Below are 25,790 nucleotides of genomic sequence, written 5' to 3'. Positions count from 1 at the left end.
TATACACACTATGAAGGGCCCACAGCTCCGCTATACACAATATGAAGGGCCCACAGCTTCACTATATCCATTGTGAAGGACCCACAGCTCCACTATACACAGTATAATGGGCCCACAGCTCCACTATACACAGTATGAAGGGCCCACAGCTCCGCTATACACACTATGAAGGGCCCACAGCTCCACTATACACAGTATAATTGACCCACAGCTCCACTATACACAGTATGATGTTCCCACAGCTTCACTATATCCATTGTGAAGGACCCACAGCTCCACTATACACACTATGAAGGGCCCACAGCTCCGCTATACACACTATGAAGGGCCCACAGCTCCACTATACACAGTATAATGGGCCCACAGCTCCACTATACACAGTATGAAGGGCCCACAGCTCCACTATACACAGTATGAAGGGCCCACAGCTCCGCTATACACACTATGAAGGGCCCACAGCTTTCCTATGCACAGTATGATGGACTCACAGCTTCCCTATACCCAGTATGATGTTTCCACAGCTCCACTATATCCAGTATGAAGGACCCGTAGCACCACTATACACAGTATAATGTGCCCACAGCTCCGCTATACACAGTGTGAAGGGCCCACAGCTCCATTATACACAGTATGAAGGGCCCACAGCTCCACTATACACAGTATAATGGGCCCACAGCTACGCTATACACAGCGTGAAAGGCCAACAGCCCTGCTATACACAGTGTGAAGGGCCCACAGCTCCACTATCTACAGGATAATGGTCCCACAGCATGACTATACACAGGATAATGAGCCCACAGCTCCCCTATACACAGTATGATGTTCCCGTAGCTCCTCTATACACAGTATAATGGGCCCACAGCTGCGCTATACACAGTGTGAAAGGCCAACAGCTCTGCTATACACAGTGTGAAGGGCCCACAACTCCACTATCCACAGGATAATGGTCCCACAGCACGACAATACACAGGATAATGGGACCACAGCTCCCCTATACACAGTATGATGTTCCCGTAGCTCCTCTATACACAGTATAATGGGCCCACAGCTGCCCTATACACAGTGTGAAAGGCCAACAGCTCTGCTATACACAGTGTGAAGGGCCCACAACTCCACTATACACAGGATAATGGGCCCACAGCACGACTATACACAGGATAATGGGCCCACAGCTCCCCTATACACAGTATAATGGGCCCACAGCATGACTATACACAGGATAATGGGACCACAGCTCCCCTATACACAGTATGATGTTCCCATAGCTCCCCTATACACAGTATAATGGGCCCACAGCTGCGCTATACACAGTGTGAAAGGCCAACAGCTCTGCTATACACAGTGTGAAGGGACCACAGCTCCACTATACACAGTATAATGGGCCCACAGCTGCGCTATGCACAGTGTGAAAGGCCAACAGCTCCACTATACACAGGATAAAGGGCCCACAGCTCCACTATACACAGGATAATGGGCCCACAGCTCCACTATACACAGGATAATGGGCCCACAGCTCCACTATACACAGGATAATGGGCCCACAGCTCCACTATACACAGGATAATGGGCCCACAGCTCCACTATACACAGGATAATGGTCCCACAGCACGACAATACACAGGATAATGGGACCACAGCTCCCCTATACACAGTATGATGTTCCCGTAGCTCCTCTATACACAGTATAATGGGCCCACAGCTGCGCTATACACAGTGTGAAAGGCCAACAGCTCTGCTATACACAGTGTGAAGGGCCCACAGCTCCACTATCCACAGGATAATGGTCCCACAGCACGACTATACACAGGATAATGAGCCCACAGCTCCCCTATACACAGTATGATGTACCCACAGTTCCACTATACACAGTATAATGGGCCCACAGCTACGCTATACACAGCGTGAAAGGCCAACAGCCCTGCTATACACAGTGTGAAAGGCCCACAGCTCCACTATCCACAGGATAATGGTCCCACAGCACGACAATACACAGGATAATGGGACCACAGCTCCCCTATACACAGTATGATGTTCCCGTAGCTCCTCTATACACAGTATAATGGGCCCACAGCTGCGCTATACACAGTGTGAAAGGCCAACAGCTCTGCTATACACAGTGTGAAGGGCCCACAGCTCCACTATACACAGGATAATGGGCCCACAGCTCCCCTATACACAGTATGATGTTCCCATAGCTCCCCTATACACAGTATAATGGGCCCACAGCTGCGCTATACACAGTGTGAAGGGACCACAGCTCCACTATACACAGTATAATGGGCCTACAGCTGCGCTATACACAGTGTGAAAGGCCAACAGCTCTGATATACACTGTGTGAAGGGCCCACAGCTCCACTATACACAGGATAATGGGCCCACAGCTCCACTATACACAGGATAATGGGCCCACAGCTCCACTATACACAGGATAATGGGCCCACAGCTCCACTATACACAGGATAATGGTCCCACAGCTCCGCTATTCACAGTATGAAGGGCCCACAGCTCCCATACACATAGAATGTAGCCCTCAGACTATATAATGGCCTCTGCATTAGCCCTGATGTCCTGTGTTTTCGCCATGTGCTATCCGTGTACTGTCCGTGTTTAACATTGCAAAGTTTTGGAGAATCTTTGTAGTTTATTTCTTTGTTTCTCCATATAGGAAAACATTAATGTCACACTGATGAAAAACATTTGTGACATCGGTAGTGTTTTTTCACATACATGTTTTATATGGACGTCTGAAGGAGGCCTTACAAGAGTCTTCAGCAGACAAGGGGCTGCGCCTGCAATGGTATCATCTAAATGCCGCTGTCAGAGATTGACAGAAGCATATAAATCATTAAACTCCTGTCCCTGTAGTTACAATCAAATGCTGACTGTATAACACAGCCGGCAGCTGCCGCATTTGAAGCAGGGTCAGCTCCTCAGCTAGATTCATACTTTGCTTAATGACCTAAAATTAAAATGTACAATCATGCGTCATTAACCAATTAAGGTGCTATCACCACTCCTGGCATGTCTATGTTACTAAAGACTTTACAATTAGTATTTTATCTGTTTCACAGAAAATAATTCTGGAGCACTTTTTCGAAAAACTCTGTGAAAATGCTCAATTGTCAATTTATGCCACAAATGCTCCAGATTGTGTCATAGAGAACATATATACGGCATATATACTGACGAGAGAAGTGTCGGGAATTATAACAGGTCGTCTTGTTGTGGGAGCAGTAAAATACTCTTACAGGAACAACACTTGGTTGTTTTCCTTTTCTGGCAGAAGCTGAAGTCACAGGGGAAAATCCTTCCCTTATAATTAAGTTGTTTTCATTTGATTCATTCCTTTCAGCAATTATCACCATAAAGGGAGATTCTTTTTTTTTTTTTTTCAAACTAAGTGTAAAGTTTAAAAAAAAAAATCTTTCAGAGCCTCAATTACCCGGCAAAGAAATAGACTGTAAAAGATAACGTGCTGCTTGGCTGAAGCCCATGAGCTGCTTTCTGCTATATGTCAACTAATAACCATGCCTAATAACAGAGATTAGACATCAATATCACATCGCTGGTGATCTGACCAGGGGCACATTAAGGCTTTGTGACCACGTATGCAGACAATTTCTGCTTCAAAACTGGACTCCTTCCCAGAAAACGCTTTTTTCCGCACGCCTCGTGACTCATAGAAAATAGCTAAAAACACGGACTTTTCCGCAAAATTAGACCGTGTGCCCACGTTGCGTTTTTTAAGCGTTTCCGCTGCGCTTTTAGACGCGCGTTTCTGCCGCGGAAACACTTAAGAAAAGCATCCAATGTAATCATAATGGAATCCGCACATGTTGTGCTAATGGTGCGTTTTTTTCCGCTGCGGAAACGCTAAGCGGAAAAAAATGCAGCATGTTCATTAATTCAATTGTCTTGCAAAAATGCATAGGAAAACGCATGCTGAAACGCTTAACAAAAGCGTCAAAAATGCTTACAAAAGCGCGTCATAAAACGCATGCGTTTTCCCGGGAAGAGGGTGTGTGTTTCCGCTCAGGAATATTCTGCATGAAAAGCGCTACGTGGACAAATAGCCTTAATGAGCATGCTGCGTTTTTTTTATCACTAAGCGTTTTTTGCGTGGAAAAAAACGCATCAATGTGCACAAAAAGTGCGGAATTCATTTAAAATGAATTGTATGCTTCTTGTATGCATTTTTGAAGCGTTTTGACTAGGACAAACGCTTCAAAAATGCTTACGTGGGCACACAGCCTAAGTGTAACCAGGACCACGGGCAGTTTAACCCCTTTCCGACATTGTCAGTAATAATACATCCACAAGCCCAGGTGCTTATTTATGCAGGACGAATAATTACATCCACGCAATCGTGCGCGCACACAGGCTATGCGCACGCTATCGCCACCGGTTGTCAGCTGATTCTGACAACTGACACCCAGGAGCGGTCCCGCACCGCTCATGGCACTTTAATCCACACAATGCTGAGATCGAACATGATCACAACATTCCGTGAGCAGGCAGAGGGATGACAGCCCCTCTACCTTTGGATCGCAGACCCGGCTGCGTCATCATGGGGTCCCGATCATTGCCATGGTGATCCAATGTCGCCATAACAACATCTGGGTCACCAGAGCTAGTAAAGTGGCTAGATCATGCTCAGAGCATGATCAGCAACTTTATCTGTCAGTGCAGAGCTGACAGTTTGCATAGCATAGGGATACAAGTGATCAGCCTCCAAAAATTATAGTCCCATACTGGGACAAAGTAAAAAAGTAATGATTTAAAAAAAATAAATAATAGTAATTGTAAAAATATTTAAAATAAATAAAAAAATAACAATAAGATATTGTACCCACAAATAAATATTTATATGCAAAAAAAATATAAACAATAAATGTACATATATTTGGTATCGCCATGTCCAGAGCGACCCTACCAGTGGAATACCACCAATGGCAGCAGGCCACACGACTGCTCTGGGGCCCCGAGGGGTGAGGGGGCCCGCCGGAGTCAGACTGCAATGGCTGTGCCAGGGGAGACATACCGCATGTGCAGCCGGTGCGGCTGCATCGGGGCCCAGAGGCTCCAGTGGGCCCCTGCAGAAAGGCTAATAATGAGGACAATCTGCCCTGTTTATCTGGCCCCGAGGCTCCAGGGGCCCCTGGCCAGATTGTCCTCATGGGTGGTGGGCAGGAAGAGATCCCTGCAGCTTTGCTGCTTACAAGAGAAAATGGCAGTGGAGCTGCAGCAATCTGTCCTGCTTCCTGCCCGCGCTTCCTGTCTCACCCAGCAGTCAGCGGCATGGCTGGATGACATCATCAATCAGCGCCATGGCCGCTGTGCCAGTGAGAGGAAGCTGCTGGCGATGGTGATGCTGTGGCTGTAGGAGAGCGTGAGAGGTGCTGTCTGCTGTGTCGTACGTGTGTGTCTGTGTGCGTAGAGATGAGTGGTGGTGTGTGCATGCGTAGTGATGTGAGGGAATGTGCAGACAGGTGAGTGGTGCTGTGTATGTCTGTGTGTGTAGGTGGAGGAGAGGGCAATGATGAGGGTGATGGGGAGAAGGGAATGATGTGGGTGGGGAAAAGGACAATGATGGAGGTCAAAAGGGCAATAATAGGGTGGTGGGGAGGAGGAAATGATGGAGGTGGTGGAATGGGCACTGATGGGGTGGTGGGGGAAAAGGCAATGATGGTGGTGGTGGAAAAAGGCAATGATGGGATGGTGGGGGAGGAGGAAATTATGGAGATGGTGGAAAGGGCAATGATGGGGTGGGGGGGAGAAGGCAATGATGGCAGTGGAAAGGACAATGATGGGGGTGGTGGGGAAGGAGGCAATGATGGAGGTGGTGGGGAAGAAGGCAATGATGGGGGTGGTTGGGGAGAGGGCAATGATGGGGTGGTGGGGAGAAAGCAATGATAAGGTGGTGGTATAGGCAATGATGGGTTGGTGGGGAAAAAGCAATGATAGAGGTGGAGGAAAGGGAAAGAAGGAGGTGCTGGGGGAGAAGGCAGTGATGGGAGTGGGGGAGAGGAGGACAACGAGGGGTGTGGGGAATTGGGAAGGGAGGATAGGGGATTTATAATGGATTTAGGAACAGGAGGAGGTGGAGGAAGACGTTATTATCACTTATTATGTTTATCACAGTCCCTTAGTATATAGTGTACTCACTTATTATACATAGCAGAGCCCCTTAGTATATAGTGTACTCACTTATTATGTATAGCGCCATCCATCAGTATATAGTGTAGTCACTTTTTATGTATAGCACAGTCCCTTAGTATATAGTGTACTCACTTATTATGCATAACACTATCCTTAGTTACATAGTTTCCTCTTTTATCATGTATAACACGTCCCTTATTACATACCATCCTCTCTAGTTATAGTGCCATCCATTAATATATAGCTTCCTCTGCTGTTATGTACAGTGCTGTCTCTTACATAGTGTATTCTTGTTATTTTTGTTATTCACCGCGACATTTGTTACATACTCCGCTCTCTTGTTAGATATAAAATGACTGCTGATGGAAGAGCCGGTGACCAGACTACCAGTCCATCAGCTCCTCCATTAGAAAAGAAGCTTTCTCATGCTCCATTAGCCATCATTGCATTGTATATCTAACAAGAGAGGACGGTATGTCATAAAAACAGGGCTCTATATAATCCAATATGTAAGGGACGGTGCTGTACATAGCAAGAGAGGGCACTGTATAAGGGACAGCAATATACATAATAAAGGAGACTATGTAATATACAGTATATACATGCATGTGTGTGGGGATATATATATATATATACATAGCTTGCCTCCTGGCTGATGTAGCTTTCCAGCCAGAGAGAGCAGTATATGCTGGGCCCGGCCGGAAGTAGTTGCACATGTGAGGGTGGCTACCGGCTGTTGGAGGTGGAGCGAAAGGAGCTGAGGCTGTGTGGAGATGTAAAACGATGAGCTGGTCCGGCATTGCATTTTTTTTTTGGGGGGGGCATTCAGACTTTTGCTATGGGGCCCCATGATTTCTATGTATGCCCCTGGACCCTACCTGTAAAGCTATCCCACTTATTAACCCCTTTAGTGAGCACTCTAAAAAATAAATAAAAAACAAGGCAGAAAACAATGCTTTGTCATCATACTGCCAAACAAAAAGTGAAGTAAAACGCGATCAAAAAGCAGATCTAAATAAAAATGATACCGCTGAAAACGTCATCTTGTTTTGCCATACAGCTCCATTAGTGAAACAATAAAAAAGTTATAGCTCTCATAATAAAGGGATGCAAAAATTATTATTTTTTTCCATAAAATAGTTTTTATTGCGTAAAAGCGGCAAAACATAAGAAAGCTATATAAATGAGGTATCGCTGTAATAGTACTGACCCGAAGAATAAAACTGCCTTATCAATTTTATCACACTTGGAACAACATAAACCTCCCCTCAAAAAAGTCATGAATTGCTAGTTTTTGTTCATTCTGCCTCCCAAAAATCGGAATAGAAAGCGATTAAAAAATATCATGTAACTGAAAATGGTACCAATAAAAACGTCAACTTGTCCTGCAAAAAACAAGACCTCACCTGACTCTGTAGGCTAAAATATGGAAAAATTATAGCTCTCAAAATATGGTGATGCAAAAAATTAGTTTTTGCAATAAAAAAATAAAAAGCATCTTTCAGAGTGTGACAGCAGCCAAACATAAAAACCCAATATAAATCTGGTATCACTGTAATCGCACCGCCCAGAAGAATAAAGTTACTTAATCATTTATATCACATGAGGTATGGAATAAAAATAAATAAAACCAATTCTTCCCCTTCTGTTGATTTTTTCATTCTGCATCCCAAAGATCGCAGCAAGGCTCGGCGCACATTTATACTGCCCTCTGTGCTGAGCGCTTACACTGGGATTTCCATGTAATTCTCTGAAATACGTGATTCAGATGGAACCCTCGATGATTCCCTATTATGAGGCAAATGGAGGAACTGTGGACACCATAGGACCTGTGATCCAGCAGTATCCTTCTTTTTAGGATTGCATAAAAGTGCCGTCTGCCACAGTTGTGTGCCCTTCTGAAAAGAAGGACAATGCTGAACAGAGGCCAGATGAAGTCCAGTGTAACTCTCCTGCTTCATTATAGTGAATGGATCCCTCGGGTGGGTTTCACCTGAATCACGTCACTCAAAGATTTAGATGGAAAACACAAAGTAAGTGTTCAGTGTAGAGCTCAGGATAAATGTGATCCCAAACGTTATGTAAAATGTTCCCAATAAAAGCTTCAACTCAATCAACATAAAAAATAAGCTCCCACTCAAGTCTATCATCTGTTAACGAAAATATATGGGGCTTCCATGTTACTGGTAGCACAATGGCTCTGGAAAAGCGAAATGACTCCTCAAGTCCTAAAAGAAATCCAGTGAATTCTGTGCTTCCAAATCCAAATGCCCCCTTCATTCTGAGCCCCACGGTGTACCTAAACCACATATAGCGTCCACATGTTTGGCATTTCTGAAGTGATGAGAGCTCGCCTAACATACAGGTACATGTCTCCATAAGCCCGGGCTGGGCATAATGTACTGGTGACTGCAACGTACTGGTCATTACAGCGTACTGGTCACTACAATGGCAGTTTGCAATTCTCACTCGGCAACATTCATTGCTACGTGTTTCTGGAAAATACCCATGGAGTCAAAATCATCACTATACCTGTAGATAAATTCCCAAAGGGGTATAATTTCCAAAATAGGGTCACTTGAGGGGGGATTCTGCTCTTCTAGCAATTAGCGGCTCTGTATATGGAGTCCGCAAACTGTTCTTGTAAAATCTGCGCTCCAGGAGGCAAATAGCGCTCTGAGTCTCTCCATATGGCTAAGCAGTACTGTACAGCCACATATGGGGTATTGTCACGTTCAGTAAAAATTGTGGGACAAATTTTGGTACCATTTGTACCCACTTCTCATATGAAAATGTAAAATCTGAGGCTAAAACAAAATTTTGGTGGTAAAAAAGGAAGTTATTCTTTCTTCTTTGCCCAATGGTATAAAATTCTGTGACACTCCTGTGGTGTCACTATGATCACCCCTAGATCAATTATTTGAGAAATCTTGTTTGTAAAACGGGTTCACATATGGTGGGGTTCTGCTGTTCTGGCACCTCATGTGCTCTCCCATTGGACCATGACACCTGCAAATCATAACAGTCACTCCTTGCCTTTTGAACTTTGCATTGCGCCTGAAAAATATTTCCCAATTACATGTAAGGAATTGGTGCACTCAGGAAAAAATGAACCTCAGTTTGTTGTAAAAACAGTTTCCTATTAGCCCTTACAAAAATTAAAAACTTGGGGCTAAAACAACATTTTAGTGGTAAAAATGTAATTTATTCTTTCTTCACTGCTCAATTCTATAAAATTCTGTGAGGCACATGTGATATGAATATGATCACTGCACTCCTAGATGAATTCATTGGGGAGTGTAGATTGCTAAATTAGTTCATATATAAGGGGTTTCTGTTGTTCTGGCAAATCAGGGCCAATATGACATGGCACCCTCAAATCATTCCAGCAAAATCTGAACTCCAATATGGCGCCTCTTCCCTTCTGAGCTTTGCACTGTGTCACAAATGCAGTATTCCCCCACATATAGGGAGTAATAGTAATAGTAATTTTTACTGTTATGAAAATGCAAAATTTGGAGCCAAAATAACATTTTTGTGGGGTAAATGTGATTTTTTTCATTTTGACGGCTCAATGTTATAAACTTCTGTGAAGCCCCTGAGGGTTTAAGGTGCTCACCACACATCCAAATACATTCCTTGAGTGGTCTATTTTCCAAAATGGTGTCACTTGTGGGGGGTTTTCACTGTTTAGGCGCATCAGGGGCTCTCCAAATGGAACAAGACGTCCGCTAATGATTCCAGGAAATTTTACATTCAAAACGTCAAATGACGCTCCTTCCCTTCCGAGCCCTGCTGTGCACACAAACAGTAGTTTTCTCACTCATATTGGGTATCGGCATATTCAGGAGACATTACACAAAAAATTTTGGGGGCCATTTTTTCCTGTTTCCCTTGACAAAATAAAAAAAATTTAATTAAATTTTTTGGGAAAAAAGTTAAATGTTCATTTTTTTCCACATGCCAAAAAATTCCTGTGAAGCACCTGAAGGGTTAATAAACTTCTTAAATGTGGTTTTGAGCACCTTCATGGGTGCAGTTTTTAGTATGGTGTCACTTTTGGGTATTATCAATCAAATGTGAAGGGGTTCCTAAAAAAAAAGAATTGGAAAATTTTGCTTAAAAAATGAAAAATCACTGGTCAACTTTTAACCGCTATAACTTGTTAACACAAAAAAAGTTGATTCCATTATTGTGCTGTTGTAAAGTAGACAAATGGGAAAATGTTATTTAGTAACTATTTTGTGTGACATATCTCTGTGAATTAAGGGCATGAAAATTCAAAGTTTGAAAATTGGAAATTTTCAAAATTTTTGACAAATTTCCATCTTTTTCACAAATAAACATAAGTCATATCAATTTTTTTTACCACTAACATGAAGTAAAAAATGTCATGAAAAAATATTCTTGGAATCACTGGAATCCGTTGAAGCGTTCCAGAGTTATTACCGCGTAAATCGACAGAGGTCAGAATTGTAAAAGTTGGCCTGGTCATTAACGTGCAAACCACCTTCGGGGCTAAAGGGGTTAAAAGGCGTCGACCCTGGGTACTCAATGTATCACGTGGCATGTCACATGATTCACTTTGATAGATCATGTGATGGGTCATGTGAGTAACACACGTGCTCCAGTGCACATCTCTAGATCGAAAACAACAGAGACAGCGACGCGCTATCATAATATAGCACTATACATAAGTGCAAGGGTGCAAGATTAATTTTCCCAATGGGCCACATGAAAGACCATGACTATTGCAGAGGCTGAACCGATAGGCTGAAAATAATTCTGCTCAATATTAATTTTAACATATTAGTTTTTATTATTTTTATATCAATTGCATGACTTATTGAGCAGAATTAAGTATGCTGTCATCTCCCAATATACAATATGAGCCCACACTTAACCCCCTCTTACAATATGAGCCCCTGTAAGGTGCACAGGGTGGTAGTCATGGTCGAGAGGCTGCCTTCCCTCTGTACGGAAGGGGTGTTGGTGCTCTCCATAGTCACTCACTCGAGCCTTGAGCTCCAGATGTTGCAGGAATATCCGCAGGGAGTTTGGTAAGGCCTCATAATGCCCAGCACAACTTGTACCGGCTTCTGCTAGCAGCCCACTGCACCTTGGACTTGCCCTAGCAACTGTCACCATCAGAAAACTAGTTTCTAAGATTTCAGAAGCCGTAAAATTTTTGCGCAGTCGGCTTAAAAAAAAATATTCGAAAATCTCCTCCTATTTATTTCTATAAGATTTCCACTTTGCTGTTCATATAAGTTTTTTGAGCATTTTTTTTGCTTGAAGGGGCTTTTTAAAAGGACCTGGTGGAAAAAATTAAAGTACGTCACTTTTTTCAAAGCAACTTCTGATGGAATCCGCTCCAAGCTAGACACTGTCCAATCAAAAGGCTAAAAAAAACCTCTTATAAAATACTTTAAAGCCATTTCAGATAAAACCCCAGGAAAGGCAAACATCCTCCAAAGACTGCCCTGACGTTCTTTCTACTATCAGAGCTATGCCACCACCTCCGTGCTGCTCTGTTCGGGTCTATATGACTCGAAATTAAATTTGAGACCCTGCTGATTATTTTTGCGATTTTGAAACTTGTGATTAATTGACTTTTCCTCATTTGAGGGGTTTAATAATGAAATAGGTATTCAAATAAAACACTTACAGTCGCTTAAATCATCATTTTAATAGGTGGGTTATATTGACCCAAGTGCAAGTGTATAGTAAATGCAAACAGAACAGCAGGGTTAAGGCGTGCCTAAAATTGGTCACTGGTGACCTCTGTTGTCAGGAACTGGTATTACAATGAGCTTCAGTTTCAGTTTCCCTTTTCCGGCATCGTTCCCAAGTTAGCTGCTTCCACTATAGCTCCATAAGACATTAAAGACAGGGGTAATGGGGCTGAGTGCACAGGAAAGAGCGGGCGGCAGGAGGCTGCTTGAGTTACTGGACACTGCTGACTTATTCTCCCTGGCTGGTACTGTCACTAAGAAGAAGTCTACAGCGTACACAAGGGAAGGTGAGATGGTGGGCATGTACTTTATATACTGGTAATCCGATAGTAGATGGGACAGATTTATTTATTTTATATAAGAATTTATAACGGAAATGTAAAACTGTAATTGTCTACCGAGACATACTGGAATAAATACACAGTATATATGTTAACCTGATGTAAATGCCGCTGTTCTCCAATATCCGGAAATGTTTATTTTTTGTTCCTGCGCCTCTCCATTCCTGAGATATGATCTTGTATATGAATCTAGTCTTTTTAGTAAAGTGGGTGTGATCTTCAAGAAGACCCTCAAAGAGAAGAGTTGAGGTCTTGAAGACCACGTCCACTTACCCATAGAGGAGGCCAAAGTGGCCCCTGGAGCACTATATGAAGAAGAGAAGGTGGTGTGATACCCTGAGAAATGATCTTCTGGGAAACATTGTCTCCTGGCATTCATTTCAATAATACAATGACATCTCCAGCCCAAATATTTTTGCATACAAAGCTCCCGCCCCATCATCCCTTGTGGTGTTTCCTAATGGCAGTGGCCTTTTTCAGCAGGATGATATTTCCTTGTCAGATTGTGAAAATTATTCGCAAATGATTTGTGGAAAATCTTAAGGTAAAGGTGATGGCTTGTCCTCCAATTATCCCAGATTTCACTGTAACTGATCGGGATCGGACACAGAGAGAAGAGGTCCCCTGATCAGGACCAGAAACAGGCCCCTCTTTTTGTCTCAAAGAAAAGCTGCTTGCTGCTTTGGAGGTGGAAGTGGGCCCCTTACGTTTTGGGCCCCTGTGTGCCTGCACAGGATGCAGCAGTGGTATGTCTGTCCATGCAACCAGGGGCATAACTATCCCAGTTGCAGAGGTTGCGACTGGGCCCGTGCTGAAGGGGGGCCCACCCACCCCAGTGCCTAAGTCATCTGGATGGGCATCCTCAGCACATTTAGCTGAAGTGTGTCGCAGCACAATGACCTTCCGACTCCTTGTGCTGCAATACACACCATCCGCCAATCAGAGGCTGGCAGCTGATGTTGGCGTGCCAGGCATTGCCTATGTGCCGGCTACAGAGGAGGACGCAGCACGTCGTGAGATTGGGGGAGCGTGAGTACAATTTTTTTTATGCAGAGGCAGAACGAGGGGTGAAGTAATTATTGAACAAGTAACCAATTTTCTAAGTAAATACAAGTGCTGCTCACTAAATTAGAATATCATCAAAAAGTTCATTTATTTCAGTTCTTCAATACAAAAATGGAAACTCATATATTATATAGAGTCATTACAGAGTGATCTATTTCAAGTGTTTATTTCTGATAATGTTGATGATTATGGCTTACAGCCAATGACAACCCAAAAGTCATTATCTCAGTAAATTAGAATAATTAACAAAAAAACACCTGAAAAGGCTATCTAAGCATTTCAAAAGGTCCCTTAGTCTGTGTTAGTAGGCTCCACAATCATGAGGATTACTGCTGACTGGACAGATGTCCAGAAGGCAGTCACTGACATACTACACAAGGAGGGTAAGAAACAAAAGGTCACTGTAAGGCTGTGTGCACACGCTGCGGATTTAGGTGCAGATTCATCCGCGCAGATTTTGTAAAATCCGCAGGTGAAACCGCAGGTCAAAAGACCTGCGGTTTTACCTGCGGATTGCTCTGCGGTTTTGCCCTGCGGTTTTTCATCTCCTCAATGGAGGAGATGGCAAACCGCAGCAGAATCCGCAGAAAGAATTGACATGTCAATTCTTTCTGCTGATTGAAAACCGCAGATAATCCGTGCGGAAAATTCTGCACCATCTGCATTGCGGTTTTTGATTCCCATAGGGAATCATGGTACTGTACACCGCAGCAAAAACTGCTGCGGGTCTGCAGCGGCCAAACCGCTGCGGAACCGCAGCAAAATCCGCAGCGTGTGCACACACCCTTAAAGAAGCTGGCTGTTCACAGAGTGCTGTATCCAAGCATATTAATGGAAAGTTGAGTGGAAGGAAAAAGTGTTGTAGAAAAAGGTGCAGCGGGATAACCACAGCCTTGAAAGGATTAAGAAAAGGCTATTCAAAAAATTTGGGGGCGATTCACAAGGAGTGGACTGCTTCATTGCTTCAAGAGCCACCACACACAGACGTATCCAGGACATGGGCTACAAGTGTCACATTCCTTGTGTCATGCAATTCATGACCAGTAGACAACCCCAGAAGCATCTTACCTGGGCCAAGGAGGAAAAGAACTGGACTGTTGCTCAGTGGTCCAAGGGGTTGTTTTCAGATGAAAGTAAAAAAGTAAATTTTGCATTTTATTTGGAAATCAAGGTCCCAGAGTCTGGAGGAAGAGTGGAGGGGACACAATCCAAGCTGCTTGAGGCCTAGTGGGAAGTTTCCACAATCAGTGATGGTTTGGGGAGCCATGTCATCTGCTGGTGTAGGTCCACTGTGTTTTATCAAGAACAAAGTCAGCTCTTCATGCTTCCCTCTGCCGACCAGCTTTTTGGAGATGAAATTTTCATTCTCTAGCAGGACTTGGCACCTGTCCACACTGCCAAAAATACCAATACCTGGTTTACAAACAACAGTATCACTGTGCTTGATTGGCCAGCAAACTCGCCTGACCTTAACACCATAGAGAATCTATGAAGAAGATGAAATCAAAGAAGAAATCTAAGAAGAAGATGAGAGACACCAGATCCAAGAATGCATATGAGATGAAGGCTGCTATCAAAGCAACCTGGGCTTCCATAACAGCTCAGCAGGGCCACAGGCTGATCGCTTCCATGCCACGCCACATTGATGCAGTAGTTGATGCAAAAGGAGCCCTGACCAAGTATTGAGTGCATTTACTGAACATACATTTCAGTAGACCAACATTTCGGATTTTAAAATCATTTTTCAAACTGGTGTTATAAAGTATTCTAATTTACTGAGATATTGACTTTTGAGTTTTCATTGGCTGTAAGCCATAATCATCAACATTAACAGAAATAAACACTTGAAATAGATCACTCTGCTTGTAATGACTCTATATAATTTATGAGATTCACTTTTTATATTGAAGAACTGAAATAAATTAACTTTTTGATGATATTCTCATTTAGTGAGAAGCACTTGTATATTCCTAAAAGTGCTATTGACATGAAATTCTCACTAGATGTCAGCAACATTCCATCCAATCCTCACAGACAAAGAAATCAAACCATAGATGTCCATAAATTATGTAATGTGTAATAGTGAGAAATGACACAGGGAAAAAGTTTTGAACACACTTACCAGGAATGGACCCAAGATGGGGGACAGATATACCAGTATAGCGAACATATACCAGGATGATAGATATGTACACCAATGGGAAACATATATACCTGAAAGGAGCCCAGGAGGGGGACATTATGACATACTGAAGGGGGGGAGAGGCAACACGTGTGTCTTTATAGGATTTAGAATGCTACAAGGGCCCATACATCTGACCAACAAACAGGGAAGGAAAACACGTCTAAATTTTGCATCGGGGCCCATCGCACGCTAGTTACACCATTACCTGCTACTGATCATCTGTGGGATGTGATAGAAAATTAAGTCCAATCTTTGTAAGCCGCATCTAACATCTTAAGGAAGGTTCTGCTGCTATTGTCTAGGTTCCAGTTACTGTAACGGTATGAGGAATGAGGATTTCTTCAAGATTTTGGAGATTTCTCGAATTTTTTCGCCCCTTTAGAGCTTTTATGAGGTCAGACTTGATATTGGCTGAGAGGGCTAGGCTCACAATACCCTGTCTAGTTAATCTCTAAAGTGTTGGATTAGGTTGAAGTCAGGGCTCTGTGTGTCTGATCATGTCCTTCCACAGCAAACTCCCCCAGCCATATCTTTATGGACCTTGCTTTGTGCACTGGGGCATAGTCATTGGGAACAGAAAAGGGCCTTCCCCTATCTGATTTCACAGTTAGAAGCTACAATTGTCCAAAATGTCTTGATCTGCTTAGGCATTAGGAATTTCCTTCCACTAAAATGTACAGTTGGCACAATGCAGTCATGTGGGTAATGTTCTCCTGATAATTACCAAATTTCTCAAGGGTCTATGAGAAAGCTTAGTGAAGTAATAGTGAATCGGACACAAGATTCCATCTGATGGTGCCAAGTTGGACTAAGCGGGAAGAGTATTATTTATCATCTAAAATAATGTGGAAGGACAAAGATACACAATTTAAGTTAAAATATTTGTTCCCAAATAGAAGTGGTGAGAAGACCTGGGGAGTGAAAACAATGATTGCTGCCATAGACTATGGTTAATTACTATTTAATATACTTGATGACACTAGCTCCAAGCCTATAAGTTATAGTATTATTTCTTTTGTTCTGCATTACCTTTTAAAGAGTAGTGTTTTTTTCTTGCGTTAAGTTATATGTTATATGTTAAGTTATATGTTTTCTTATTGTTTGCAGAATTTAAAGAAGCTTTTTGTATGTGACAAATTTAGCTCCTAAACTTTAGCTTAAAAAAACCCATTTCCATTTTCATTATTAGAGAATTTTGAATAAATGGAGGAGGAACTGGAGCAGGATCTTCAGTTCTTTTCCAAAGTGGAGACATGTTACAGTTGCTTTCACTCTGGAGGATATACTCTGGCCTACATTATTTGGATTATTCACTGATTTCAATGGGCACTGGGTAATACTTAATTTAATCATTTACCTTGCGGCACTGTGAAGATTTTAAACATTGGTTATGTGAGTTCTTTATAATTTACATGATTTCCTATTTAATTTCATATCTAAGTCTAACATCCTTCCTAATTCGAATCTCCCATTTCCATCTCCAAGACTTCTCTTGTGCTGCTCCAGTTCTCTGGAATGCACTACCCTGAATGATCTGATCAATATGTAACTCCCATATTTTCAAGCATGCTTTAAAATCACATCTCTTTAGACAGGTCTATCACCACACTTCACCAATCTAACTCTTCTCTGTTTCCTCTTTCTAAAATGTTCCTCCTTTTCATCTGTCTCCACATCCTCCATTCACCCAATAGCGCTTGGTAACTGTACTTAGATACTGGCTCATGATTGGATCATGCATCTTTATGTTTGTATGTATTATAATGGTGGATAGACTGTACATGGCAAGTACATTTAACCTATTGTGTCCCCCCTATTTCCTTATAATTTGTAAGCAGCGTCACAAAGCTAAAAGCGCCAAGCCATGTGGCTGCTATGGGGTCCATAAGTTGGTGAGAGCCCAGTGCCAGCGTACCTTCAACTGTATTGGCATCCTTGAAGCTGCAGTTGAAAGCAATGACGGTGGATGGAGTGTCAGCTGACAGTAATGATGGAGGAGGGAATGTCAGCTGACAGCAATGATGGAGGAGGGAATGCTAGCTGACAGCAATGATGGAGGAGGGAACGCCAGCTGACAGCAATGATGGAGGAGGGAATGTCAGCTGACAGCGATGATGGAGGAGGGAGCGTCAGCTGATGCTTCCTCTTTCATTATTCTTCCTCAGCATCTGATGATGTCACTACATGGTGCCTGCTGCTCTGAGGTATGTGGTGCTTCATAGCACTTGCTGCAGAGACCGGAGCAGCTGGAGAAAAAGGAGTAGATGTGATTATTGTATTTTTTTAAATTATGGTGACCATAATGCTATAGGGAGGACTATGGGGAGTGCATTATACTTTATTGTGGACTATGAGGCGTGCAGTATACTGTATAGAGGACTATAAGGAATGCATTATACTGTACAGAGGACTGTGGGGAGTGCAGTATAATGTATGGAGGACTATGGGGAGTTCAGAATACTGTACGGAGGACTATGAGGAGTGCAGTATATTTTATGAAGGACTATCGGATGCATAGTACTGAATGGAGGACTATGAGGCCCAGTGTAAGCATCGTTCCTATTATGCTGTGTTCCGGACTTTGCCCTTACTGTTGCCCTTAAGCCTGGCTTCATTCGGCCATACTGGTTCCTGTGACATCACCGCCTGTTGGTCCCGCCCGCCGGGTTTAAATAGCTTTCCTGGACGTGACTACCTTGCTTGTATATCTCGTCCTGTACCTGATCTGCTAGCTGGGAGTTGCACGCTGTGCTACCTCCTTCCTTCCTTCTGAATCCACCTGGATTACCTGCTGCCTAACCGCCGCCGCCTGGACCTTCTGACGGTGTCTGCCTGAAGGCTCCTTCCAGCCCTGCCTCCACCGCTCACCGCTCCTACAGCACTCACGGTATGCGCTGAAGATCTTGACTGCTGTGTGCGTTTCACCTGAGAGACTTATCCCTGCTACCTTTACTCACTCAGTATCAATTACCTAGTGACTTTCTCTGCCACTGCACTGTGCCCGAAGATCCCCCTCCCGCAAGGGAGAGGGCTAAGTGACTGTCCTTGCCTGCATTCTTAAGACTGTGTCTGCTTACATCTACATAGTGCTGGTGTACAACTTGCTATCTACTGGACTGAGTTCTGCTGCTGTTACCACTGCTGTCATTGTCTGGCTCCGCCAGCACCTGTGCTGTTCTGTGCTGCTTGTTTAATACAAACTACTTTCACGTATACCTGTGTCTGTGACTCTATCATCTAGCCACTGTCTTCATAGAAACCTACTATACATCATTACAAGATATACAAGCCCCCAATATGGAGACCGCAGGTGTAGAGTCCCTGGAGAAACGTGTAAGCAAGCAGCTTGCTTTGATACGGCAGGATGTGGCAGGCATTAGGACCCAGCTGGACACGCTGGAGCAACGTATCGAACACAAAGCCGGGGCAGCAGAGGCACAGTTGCAACGACTGGCAAATCGGATTACGGCGCTGGAACAAGCAGCTCCTCTTCAGGGTGATCGTGTTCTGGCGTTGGAGCAAGCGATTCCTATGCAGCTCGATCGGATTGCTGCTCTGGAACAGGCCCCAGCCGCGCAGGTAGCAGGTGCTGCCCGGGATACTACACCGACCTTCCCGAAGCTTCCACCCTTCCGGTTCGCTGGTGAGAGGGATAAATTCCGAGGATTTTTGAACCAGTGCCGGATCTTCTTTGCTGCTCATGCCCCACAGTTCACTACTGAACGCTCCAAAGTTCTGACTATAGTCATGCTGCTGTCTGGTAAGGCGCTCGCGTGGGCCAACCCTTTGATTGAGACCGACGACCCCCTGCTTAACTCTATGGACAATTTCATTGCCGCAATGACGCAGATGTTTGATGACCCGAACCGAGCTAATACTGCTGAGACGACGCTGCTGACCCTTCGGCAGGGGAAGCGTTCGGTGCTGGAGTATGCATTGGACTTCCGTAGATGGGCTTTAGACACCACCTGGAATGGGGCAGCCAAGCAGGCCATCTTCCGCAGGGGATTGTCTACGGCAGTTAAGGATGAACTGGCACGCGGGGACTCGCCCGTGCTTCTTGGGGACTTCATCAATCACTGCATCCGCATTGACAATCGACTCTCCGAGCGCAGACAGGAGCGCTGGTCTGATCTACGGTTTAATAACACTGTTCCGTTCTCTTCTCCCTCCAGAGATGTCACCAGCAGGAGGAATCCCGAGCCCGAGCCCGAACCGATGCAGGTGGATGCCGTACGTAGAAATCCTCCTGATGCCCGCAAGGAGCATCGCTTTAAGGAAAACCTGTGCTTCTACTGCGGGGGGACCGGTCACTTCATCTCCGAGTGTCCAGTCAGGAGACGTAAGACGGCTGCAGCTATCATTGATTGTAACTCCGAGGCGGGGGAGTCCTGCGTCCTAGATCTGAACAATTCGGGGGGCAGAGACAATCAGAGAGACCTGGACTTTGCCGATATGAATTCGCTGGCATCTCTTCCATTGAACGCAGTGGTGATCTCGATGACATCCGTCGTTTCCTCCTACTCCGCTACTTAGAAGAATTCCCACTATTACCTATCCTTGAGGGTCTGCTTCCGGGGTCGGTGTGTCGAGAGCGCCGCCATGTTGGACTCCGGGGCCAGTGGGAACTTCATGGATATCGCGTTTGCAAGGAAGCATGGAATCAGGGCAGTGAAGAGGGAGTCGTCAGTCTTGATGGAGACAGTAGACGGGTCGCCACTTACATCTGGACCGGTAACCATGGAGACTGAGTCGGTGAAGGTATGCATTGGAGAGGAACATGTGGAACATTTGTCCTTTTTACTAATATCTTCTCCTCACTTCCCTATTATCCTGGGGTTACCTTGGCTCCAGGTTCAGAATCCTCGCATCAACTGGGAGACCAGGGAAGTGCAGTTCCCTCCAAGTTCTAACAGCAACCCTGCTATTCCTAAGGTCGCTGCTATCCCCAATTACCACCGGAGTATCAGGATCTGGCAGAGGTATGTGACAAGAAGAGGGCAGATATGTTACCTCCCCACCGGCCTTATGATTGCCCGATAGAACTGGTATCTGGGGCGGAGATCCCATTCGGGCGTATTTACCCTTTGTCTGGTCCTGAATTAAAGGCCTTGAAGGACTTCATCGACGAGAATCTCGCCAAGGGCTTCATCCGACCGTCTACTTCTCCTGCAGGTGCACCAATCTTCTTCGTGAAGAAAAAGGATGGGGGTCTGCGTCCTTGCATGGACTACCGTGATTTAAACAAGGTAACGGTCATGAATCGGCACCCGCTACCCTTAATCTCTGAACTACTGGAGAGGGTGAAGCAGGCTAAGATATTCACCAAACTGGATCTTCGGGGAGCCTACAATCTCGTGAGAATTCGGTCTGGAGATGAGTGGAAGACGGCCTTCCGCTGTCGTTATGGACACTTCGAGTCACGGGTCATGCCGTTCGGACTACGAAATGCTCCTGCAACCTTTCAGCATTTTGTTAATGACATTTTCCGAGATGTGCTTGATGTATTTATGGTTGTGTATCTCGATGACATTTTAATCTTTTCCAGTGATCTCGAGGAACATCGACTCCACGTAAGGACAGTGCTGCAACGCCTGCTGCATAACCATCTTTACATCAAATTGGAGAAATGCGAGTTCCACAGGGCAACAGTGCAGTTCCTCGGTTATGTCATCTCTCCACAGGGTCTCCAGATGGACGATCAAAAGACCAGAGCGATCCAGGAGTGGCCAGCGCCAGGATCGGTGAAAGAAGTTCAGAGGTTTGTGGGATTCGCCAACTTCTATAGGCGCTTCATCCATAACTTCTCTGAGATTGTGGCACCCATCACCCAACTGACTAAGAAGGGGGTACCGTTCCGGTGGACTCCGCAAGCCCAGGAGGCGTTCACACGGCTGAAGGACAAATTTGTGTCGGCTCCCATCTTAAGACATCCAGACCCAGACCTGAGCTTTACTCTTGAGGTGGATGCATCGGATGTCGCCATCGGCGCAGTGTTGTCACAGAGAGGAGGTGAGAAGGCAGTTCTTCATCCTTGTGCCTTTCTTTCTCAGAAGCTATCCCCGGCGCAGAAGAACTATGACGTAGGGAACAAGGAGTTACTGGCGATTGTGACGGCATTCAAGGAGTGGAGACACTTGCTGCTGGGGTCCTCAACTCCGATTACAGTTCTTACCGACCACCGAAACTTGGAATTCATGCAGTCCGTAAGATGTTTGAACCCACGTCAGGCACGTTGGAGCTTGTTTCTAAACCAATTCAACTTCATCATCTCCTACAGGTCGGGGGCACGGAATGGTAAGGCAGATGCGCTATCTAGGATTGCTGCTCCTGAGGAAGTGATTGAGTCGTCTCCTAGTACTGTTGTGTCTCCCGCTCATTTCATCTCTGCAATCCATCATCAGGATCTTCTGTCTGAGATCAAAGCAGCATACGCAGCAGATCCGTTGCTAAGGCAACCTACCCCCGAAGTAAGCCTAAATTTCAGTGGAGGAGTGTGGTTACAGGAGAATCGGCTGTATGTACCAGAGGTGACAAGACTTGAAGTCCTCCGACTGATCCATGATTCTAAGATTGGGGGACATCGTGGAATAACGAAGACCCAAGAGTTCCTGGCTCGGTACTTCTGGTGGCCTTCGTACCGGAAGGACGTGGAGGGATACGTGTCATCCTGCGAGGTATGTGCTCGGTTCAAGACGCCTCGTGCGTCGCCTTCCGGGTTGTTACAACCCTTGCCTATACCATCTCGTCCCTGGAGATCCATCTCAATGGACTTTATTGTTGAACTACCGGTCTCCAAGGGTAAGAACACCATTCTAGTGGTCGTGGACCGCCTCACTAAGGCAGCACACTTTATCCCTTGCGCTGGATTACCCACAGCAAAACAGACTGCAGACTTGTTGATTCAAGAGGTGGTCCGTCTGCACGGGGTCCCGGATGAGGTGATCTCGGATCGTGGGGTGCAGTTCACGTCTAGGTTCTGGAGGTGTTTCTGCGCGGATCTGGATATTAGAGTAAGTCTGTCTTCGGCTTACCATCCACAGACCAATGGACAGACGGAACATACGAATCAGACCCTGGAGCAGTACCTCCGTTGCTACTTAAGTCATCTGCAGGACGATTGGGTAGATCTGCTTCCCCTGGCAGAGTTCACATATAACAACTCGCAGCACTCCTCGACTAAGCAGTCACCGTTCTTTGCTAATCAGGGTTACCACCCAAGCATCTTGCCGCAGTTCCCCAAGGAGGCTGCAGTGCCTGCTGTGTCTGACCATCTTTCCTTCTTACAGCAGAATTTGGAAGCTCTAAAGACCACCTTGACGACAGCGCAGGAGAGGTATAAGAGAGCAGCAGATCGTACCAGGAGGCCGGCTCCGGTGTATAGGGTGGGAGATACGGTCTGGTTGTCTACCAAGAATCTGAGGGTGAGGGCACCGACTGTCAAGCTTGGACAGAAGTTTGTAGGGCCATACAAGATCGTGGCTCTAGTGAATTCGGTAGCGGTGCGTCTGAAATTGCCCCCTGCCTGGAAGGTTCACCCGGTGTTCCATGTTTCCCTACTAAAGCCAGTTGTACCAAATTCCTTCCCAGGGCGTACTTCCTCTCCTCCAGCTCCAGTGCTCGTTGATGGACATGAACAATATGTCGTGGAGAAGATTCTGGATTCACGGATCTTCAGAAGGAAGCTGCAATACCTGGTCAAGTGGCAAGGATACTCTGTCGAGGAGAATTCCTGGGAACCGGTGGAGAATATCTGTGCTCCGCGGCTGCTGGAGCAGTTTCATCTAAGGTACCCGGACAAGCCTGGTCGAAGATTGTCCGGAGGACATTCTTTAAGGGGGGAATAATGTAAGCATCGTTCCTATTATGCTGTGTTCCGGACTTTGCCCTTACTGTTGCCCTTAAGCCTGGCTTCATTTGGCCATACTGGTTCCTGTGACATCACCGCCTGTTGGTCCCGCCCGCCGGGTTTAAATAGCTTTCCTGGACGTGACTACCTTGCTTGTATATCTCGTCCTGTACCTGATCTGCTAGCTGGGAGTTGCACGCTGTGCTACCTCCTTCCTTCCTTCTGAATCCACCTGGATTACCTGCTGCCTAACCGCCGCCGCCTGGACCTTCTGACGGTGTCTGCCTGAAGGCTCCTTCCAGCCCTGCCTCCACCGCTCACCGCTCCTACAGCACTCACGGTATGCGCTGAAGATCTTGACTGCTGTGTGCGTTTCACCTGAGAGACTTATCCCTGCTACCTTTACTCACTCAGTATCAATTACCTAGTGACTTTCTCTGCCACTGCACTGTGCCCGAAGATCCCCCTCCCGCAAGGGAGAGGGCTAAGTGACTGTCCTTGCCTGCATTCTTAAGACTGTGTCTGCTTACATCTACATAGTGCTGGTGTACAACTTGCTATCTACTGGACTGAGTTCTGCTGCTGTTACCACTGCTGTCATTGTCTGGCTCCGCCAGCACCTGTGCTGTTCTGTGCTGCTTGTTTAATACAAACTACTTTCACGTATACCTGTGTCTGTGACTCTATCATCTAGCCACTGTCTTCATAGAAACCTACTATACATCATTACAAGATATACAAGCCCCCAATATGGAGACCGCAGGTGTAGAGTCCCTGGAGAAACGTGTAAGCAAGCAGCTTGCTTTGATACGGCAGGATGTGGCAGGCATTAGGACCCAGCTGGACACGCTGGAGCAACGTATCGAACACAAAGCCGGGGCAGCAGAGGCACAGTTGCAACGACTGGCAAATCGGATTACGGCGCTGGAACAAGCAGCTCCTCTTCAGGGTGATCGTGTTCTGGCGTTGGAGCAAGCGATTCCTATGCAGCTCGATCGGATTGCTGCTCTGGAACAGGCCCCAGCCGCGCAGGTAGCAGGTGCTGCCCGGGATACTACACCGACCTTCCCGAAGCTTCCACCCTTCCGGTTCGCTGGTGAGAGGGATAAATTCCGAGGATTTTTGAACCAGTGCCGGATCTTCTTTGCTGCTCATGCCCCACAGTTCACTACTGAACGCTCCAAAGTTCTGACTATAGTCATGCTGCTGTCTGGTAAGGCGCTCGCGTGGGCCAACCCTTTGATTGAGACCGACGACCCCCTGCTTAACTCTATGGACAATTTCATTGCCGCAATGACGCAGATGTTTGATGACCCGAACCGAGCTAATACTGCTGAGACGACGCTGCTGACCCTTCGGCAGGGGAAGCGTTCGGTGCTGGAGTATGCATTGGACTTCCGTAGATGGGCTTTAGACACCACCTGGAACGGGGCAGCCAAGCAGGCCATCTTCCGCAGGGGATTGTCTACGGCAGTTAAGGATGAACTGGCACGCGGGGACTCGCCCGTGCTTCTTGGGGACTTCATCAATCACTGCATCCGCATTGACAATCGACTCTCCGAGCGCAGACAGGAGCGCTGGTCTGATCTACGGTTTAATAACACTGTTCCGTTCTCTTCTCCCTCCAGAGATGTCACCAGCAGGAGGAATCCCGAGCCCGAGCCCGAACCGATGCAGGTGGATGCCGTACGTAGAAATCCTCCTGATGCCCGCAAGGAGCATCGCTTTAAGGAAAACCTGTGCTTCTACTGCGGGGGGACCGGTCACTTCATCTCCGAGTGTCCAGTCAGGAGACGTAAGACGGCTGCAGCTATCATTGATTGTAACTCCGAGGCGGGGGAGTCCTGCGTCCTAGATCTGAACAATTCGGGGGGCAGAGACAATCAGAGAGACCTGGACTTTGCCGATATGAATTCGCTGGCATCTCTTCCATTGAACGCAGTGGTGATCTCGATGACATCCGTCGTTTCCTCCTACTCCGCTACTTAGAAGAATTCCCACTATTACCTATCCTTGAGGGTCTGCTTCCGGGGTCGGTGTGTCGAGAGCGCCGCCATGTTGGACTCCGGGGCCAGTGGGAACTTCATGGATATCGCGTTTGCAAGGAAGCATGGAATCAGGGCAGTGAAGAGGGAGTCGTCAGTCTTGATGGAGACAGTAGACGGGTCGCCACTTACATCTGGACCGGTAACCATGGAGACTGAGTCGGTGAAGGTATGCATTGGAGAGGAACATGTGGAACATTTGTCCTTTTTACTAATATCTTCTCCTCACTTCCCTATTATCCTGGGGTTACCTTGGCTCCAGGTTCAGAATCCTCGCATCAACTGGGAGACCAGGGAAGTGCAGTTCCCTCCAAGTTCTAACAGCAACCCTGCTATTCCTAAGGTCGCTGCTATCCCCAATTACCACCGGAGTATCAGGATCTGGCAGAGGTATGTGACAAGAAGAGGGCA

General features: G+C 45.8%; 1 protein-coding gene across 2 annotated transcripts in view; it reads left to right on the top strand.

Moving 5' to 3' along the window:
- The first annotated feature begins 12,008 nt into the window (after positions 1-12,008).
- The window catches only part of LOC141097341 (uncharacterized), a 52,113-nt gene continuing 38,331 nt past the window's right edge, over positions 12,009-25,790 (top strand). For both annotated transcript variants that reach the window (XM_073584432.1, XM_073584431.1), the window contains exon 1: positions 12,009-12,181. In XM_073584432.1, coding sequence (XP_073440533.1) covers positions 12,058-12,181 — 124 coding nt within the window. In that variant the 5' untranslated portion in view covers positions 12,009-12,057. The remainder of the gene's footprint in view (positions 12,182-25,790) is intronic.

The sequence above is a fragment of the Dendrobates tinctorius genome, unplaced genomic scaffold, assembly GCF_039654945.1.
Source record: "Dendrobates tinctorius isolate UK_male_01 unplaced genomic scaffold, ASM3965494v1 ptg000084l, whole genome shotgun sequence".
In the NCBI taxonomy this organism is placed as follows: Eukaryota; Metazoa; Chordata; class Amphibia; order Anura; family Dendrobatidae; genus Dendrobates; species Dendrobates tinctorius.
This window is presented reverse-complemented; position numbering and strand designations above follow the sequence as displayed.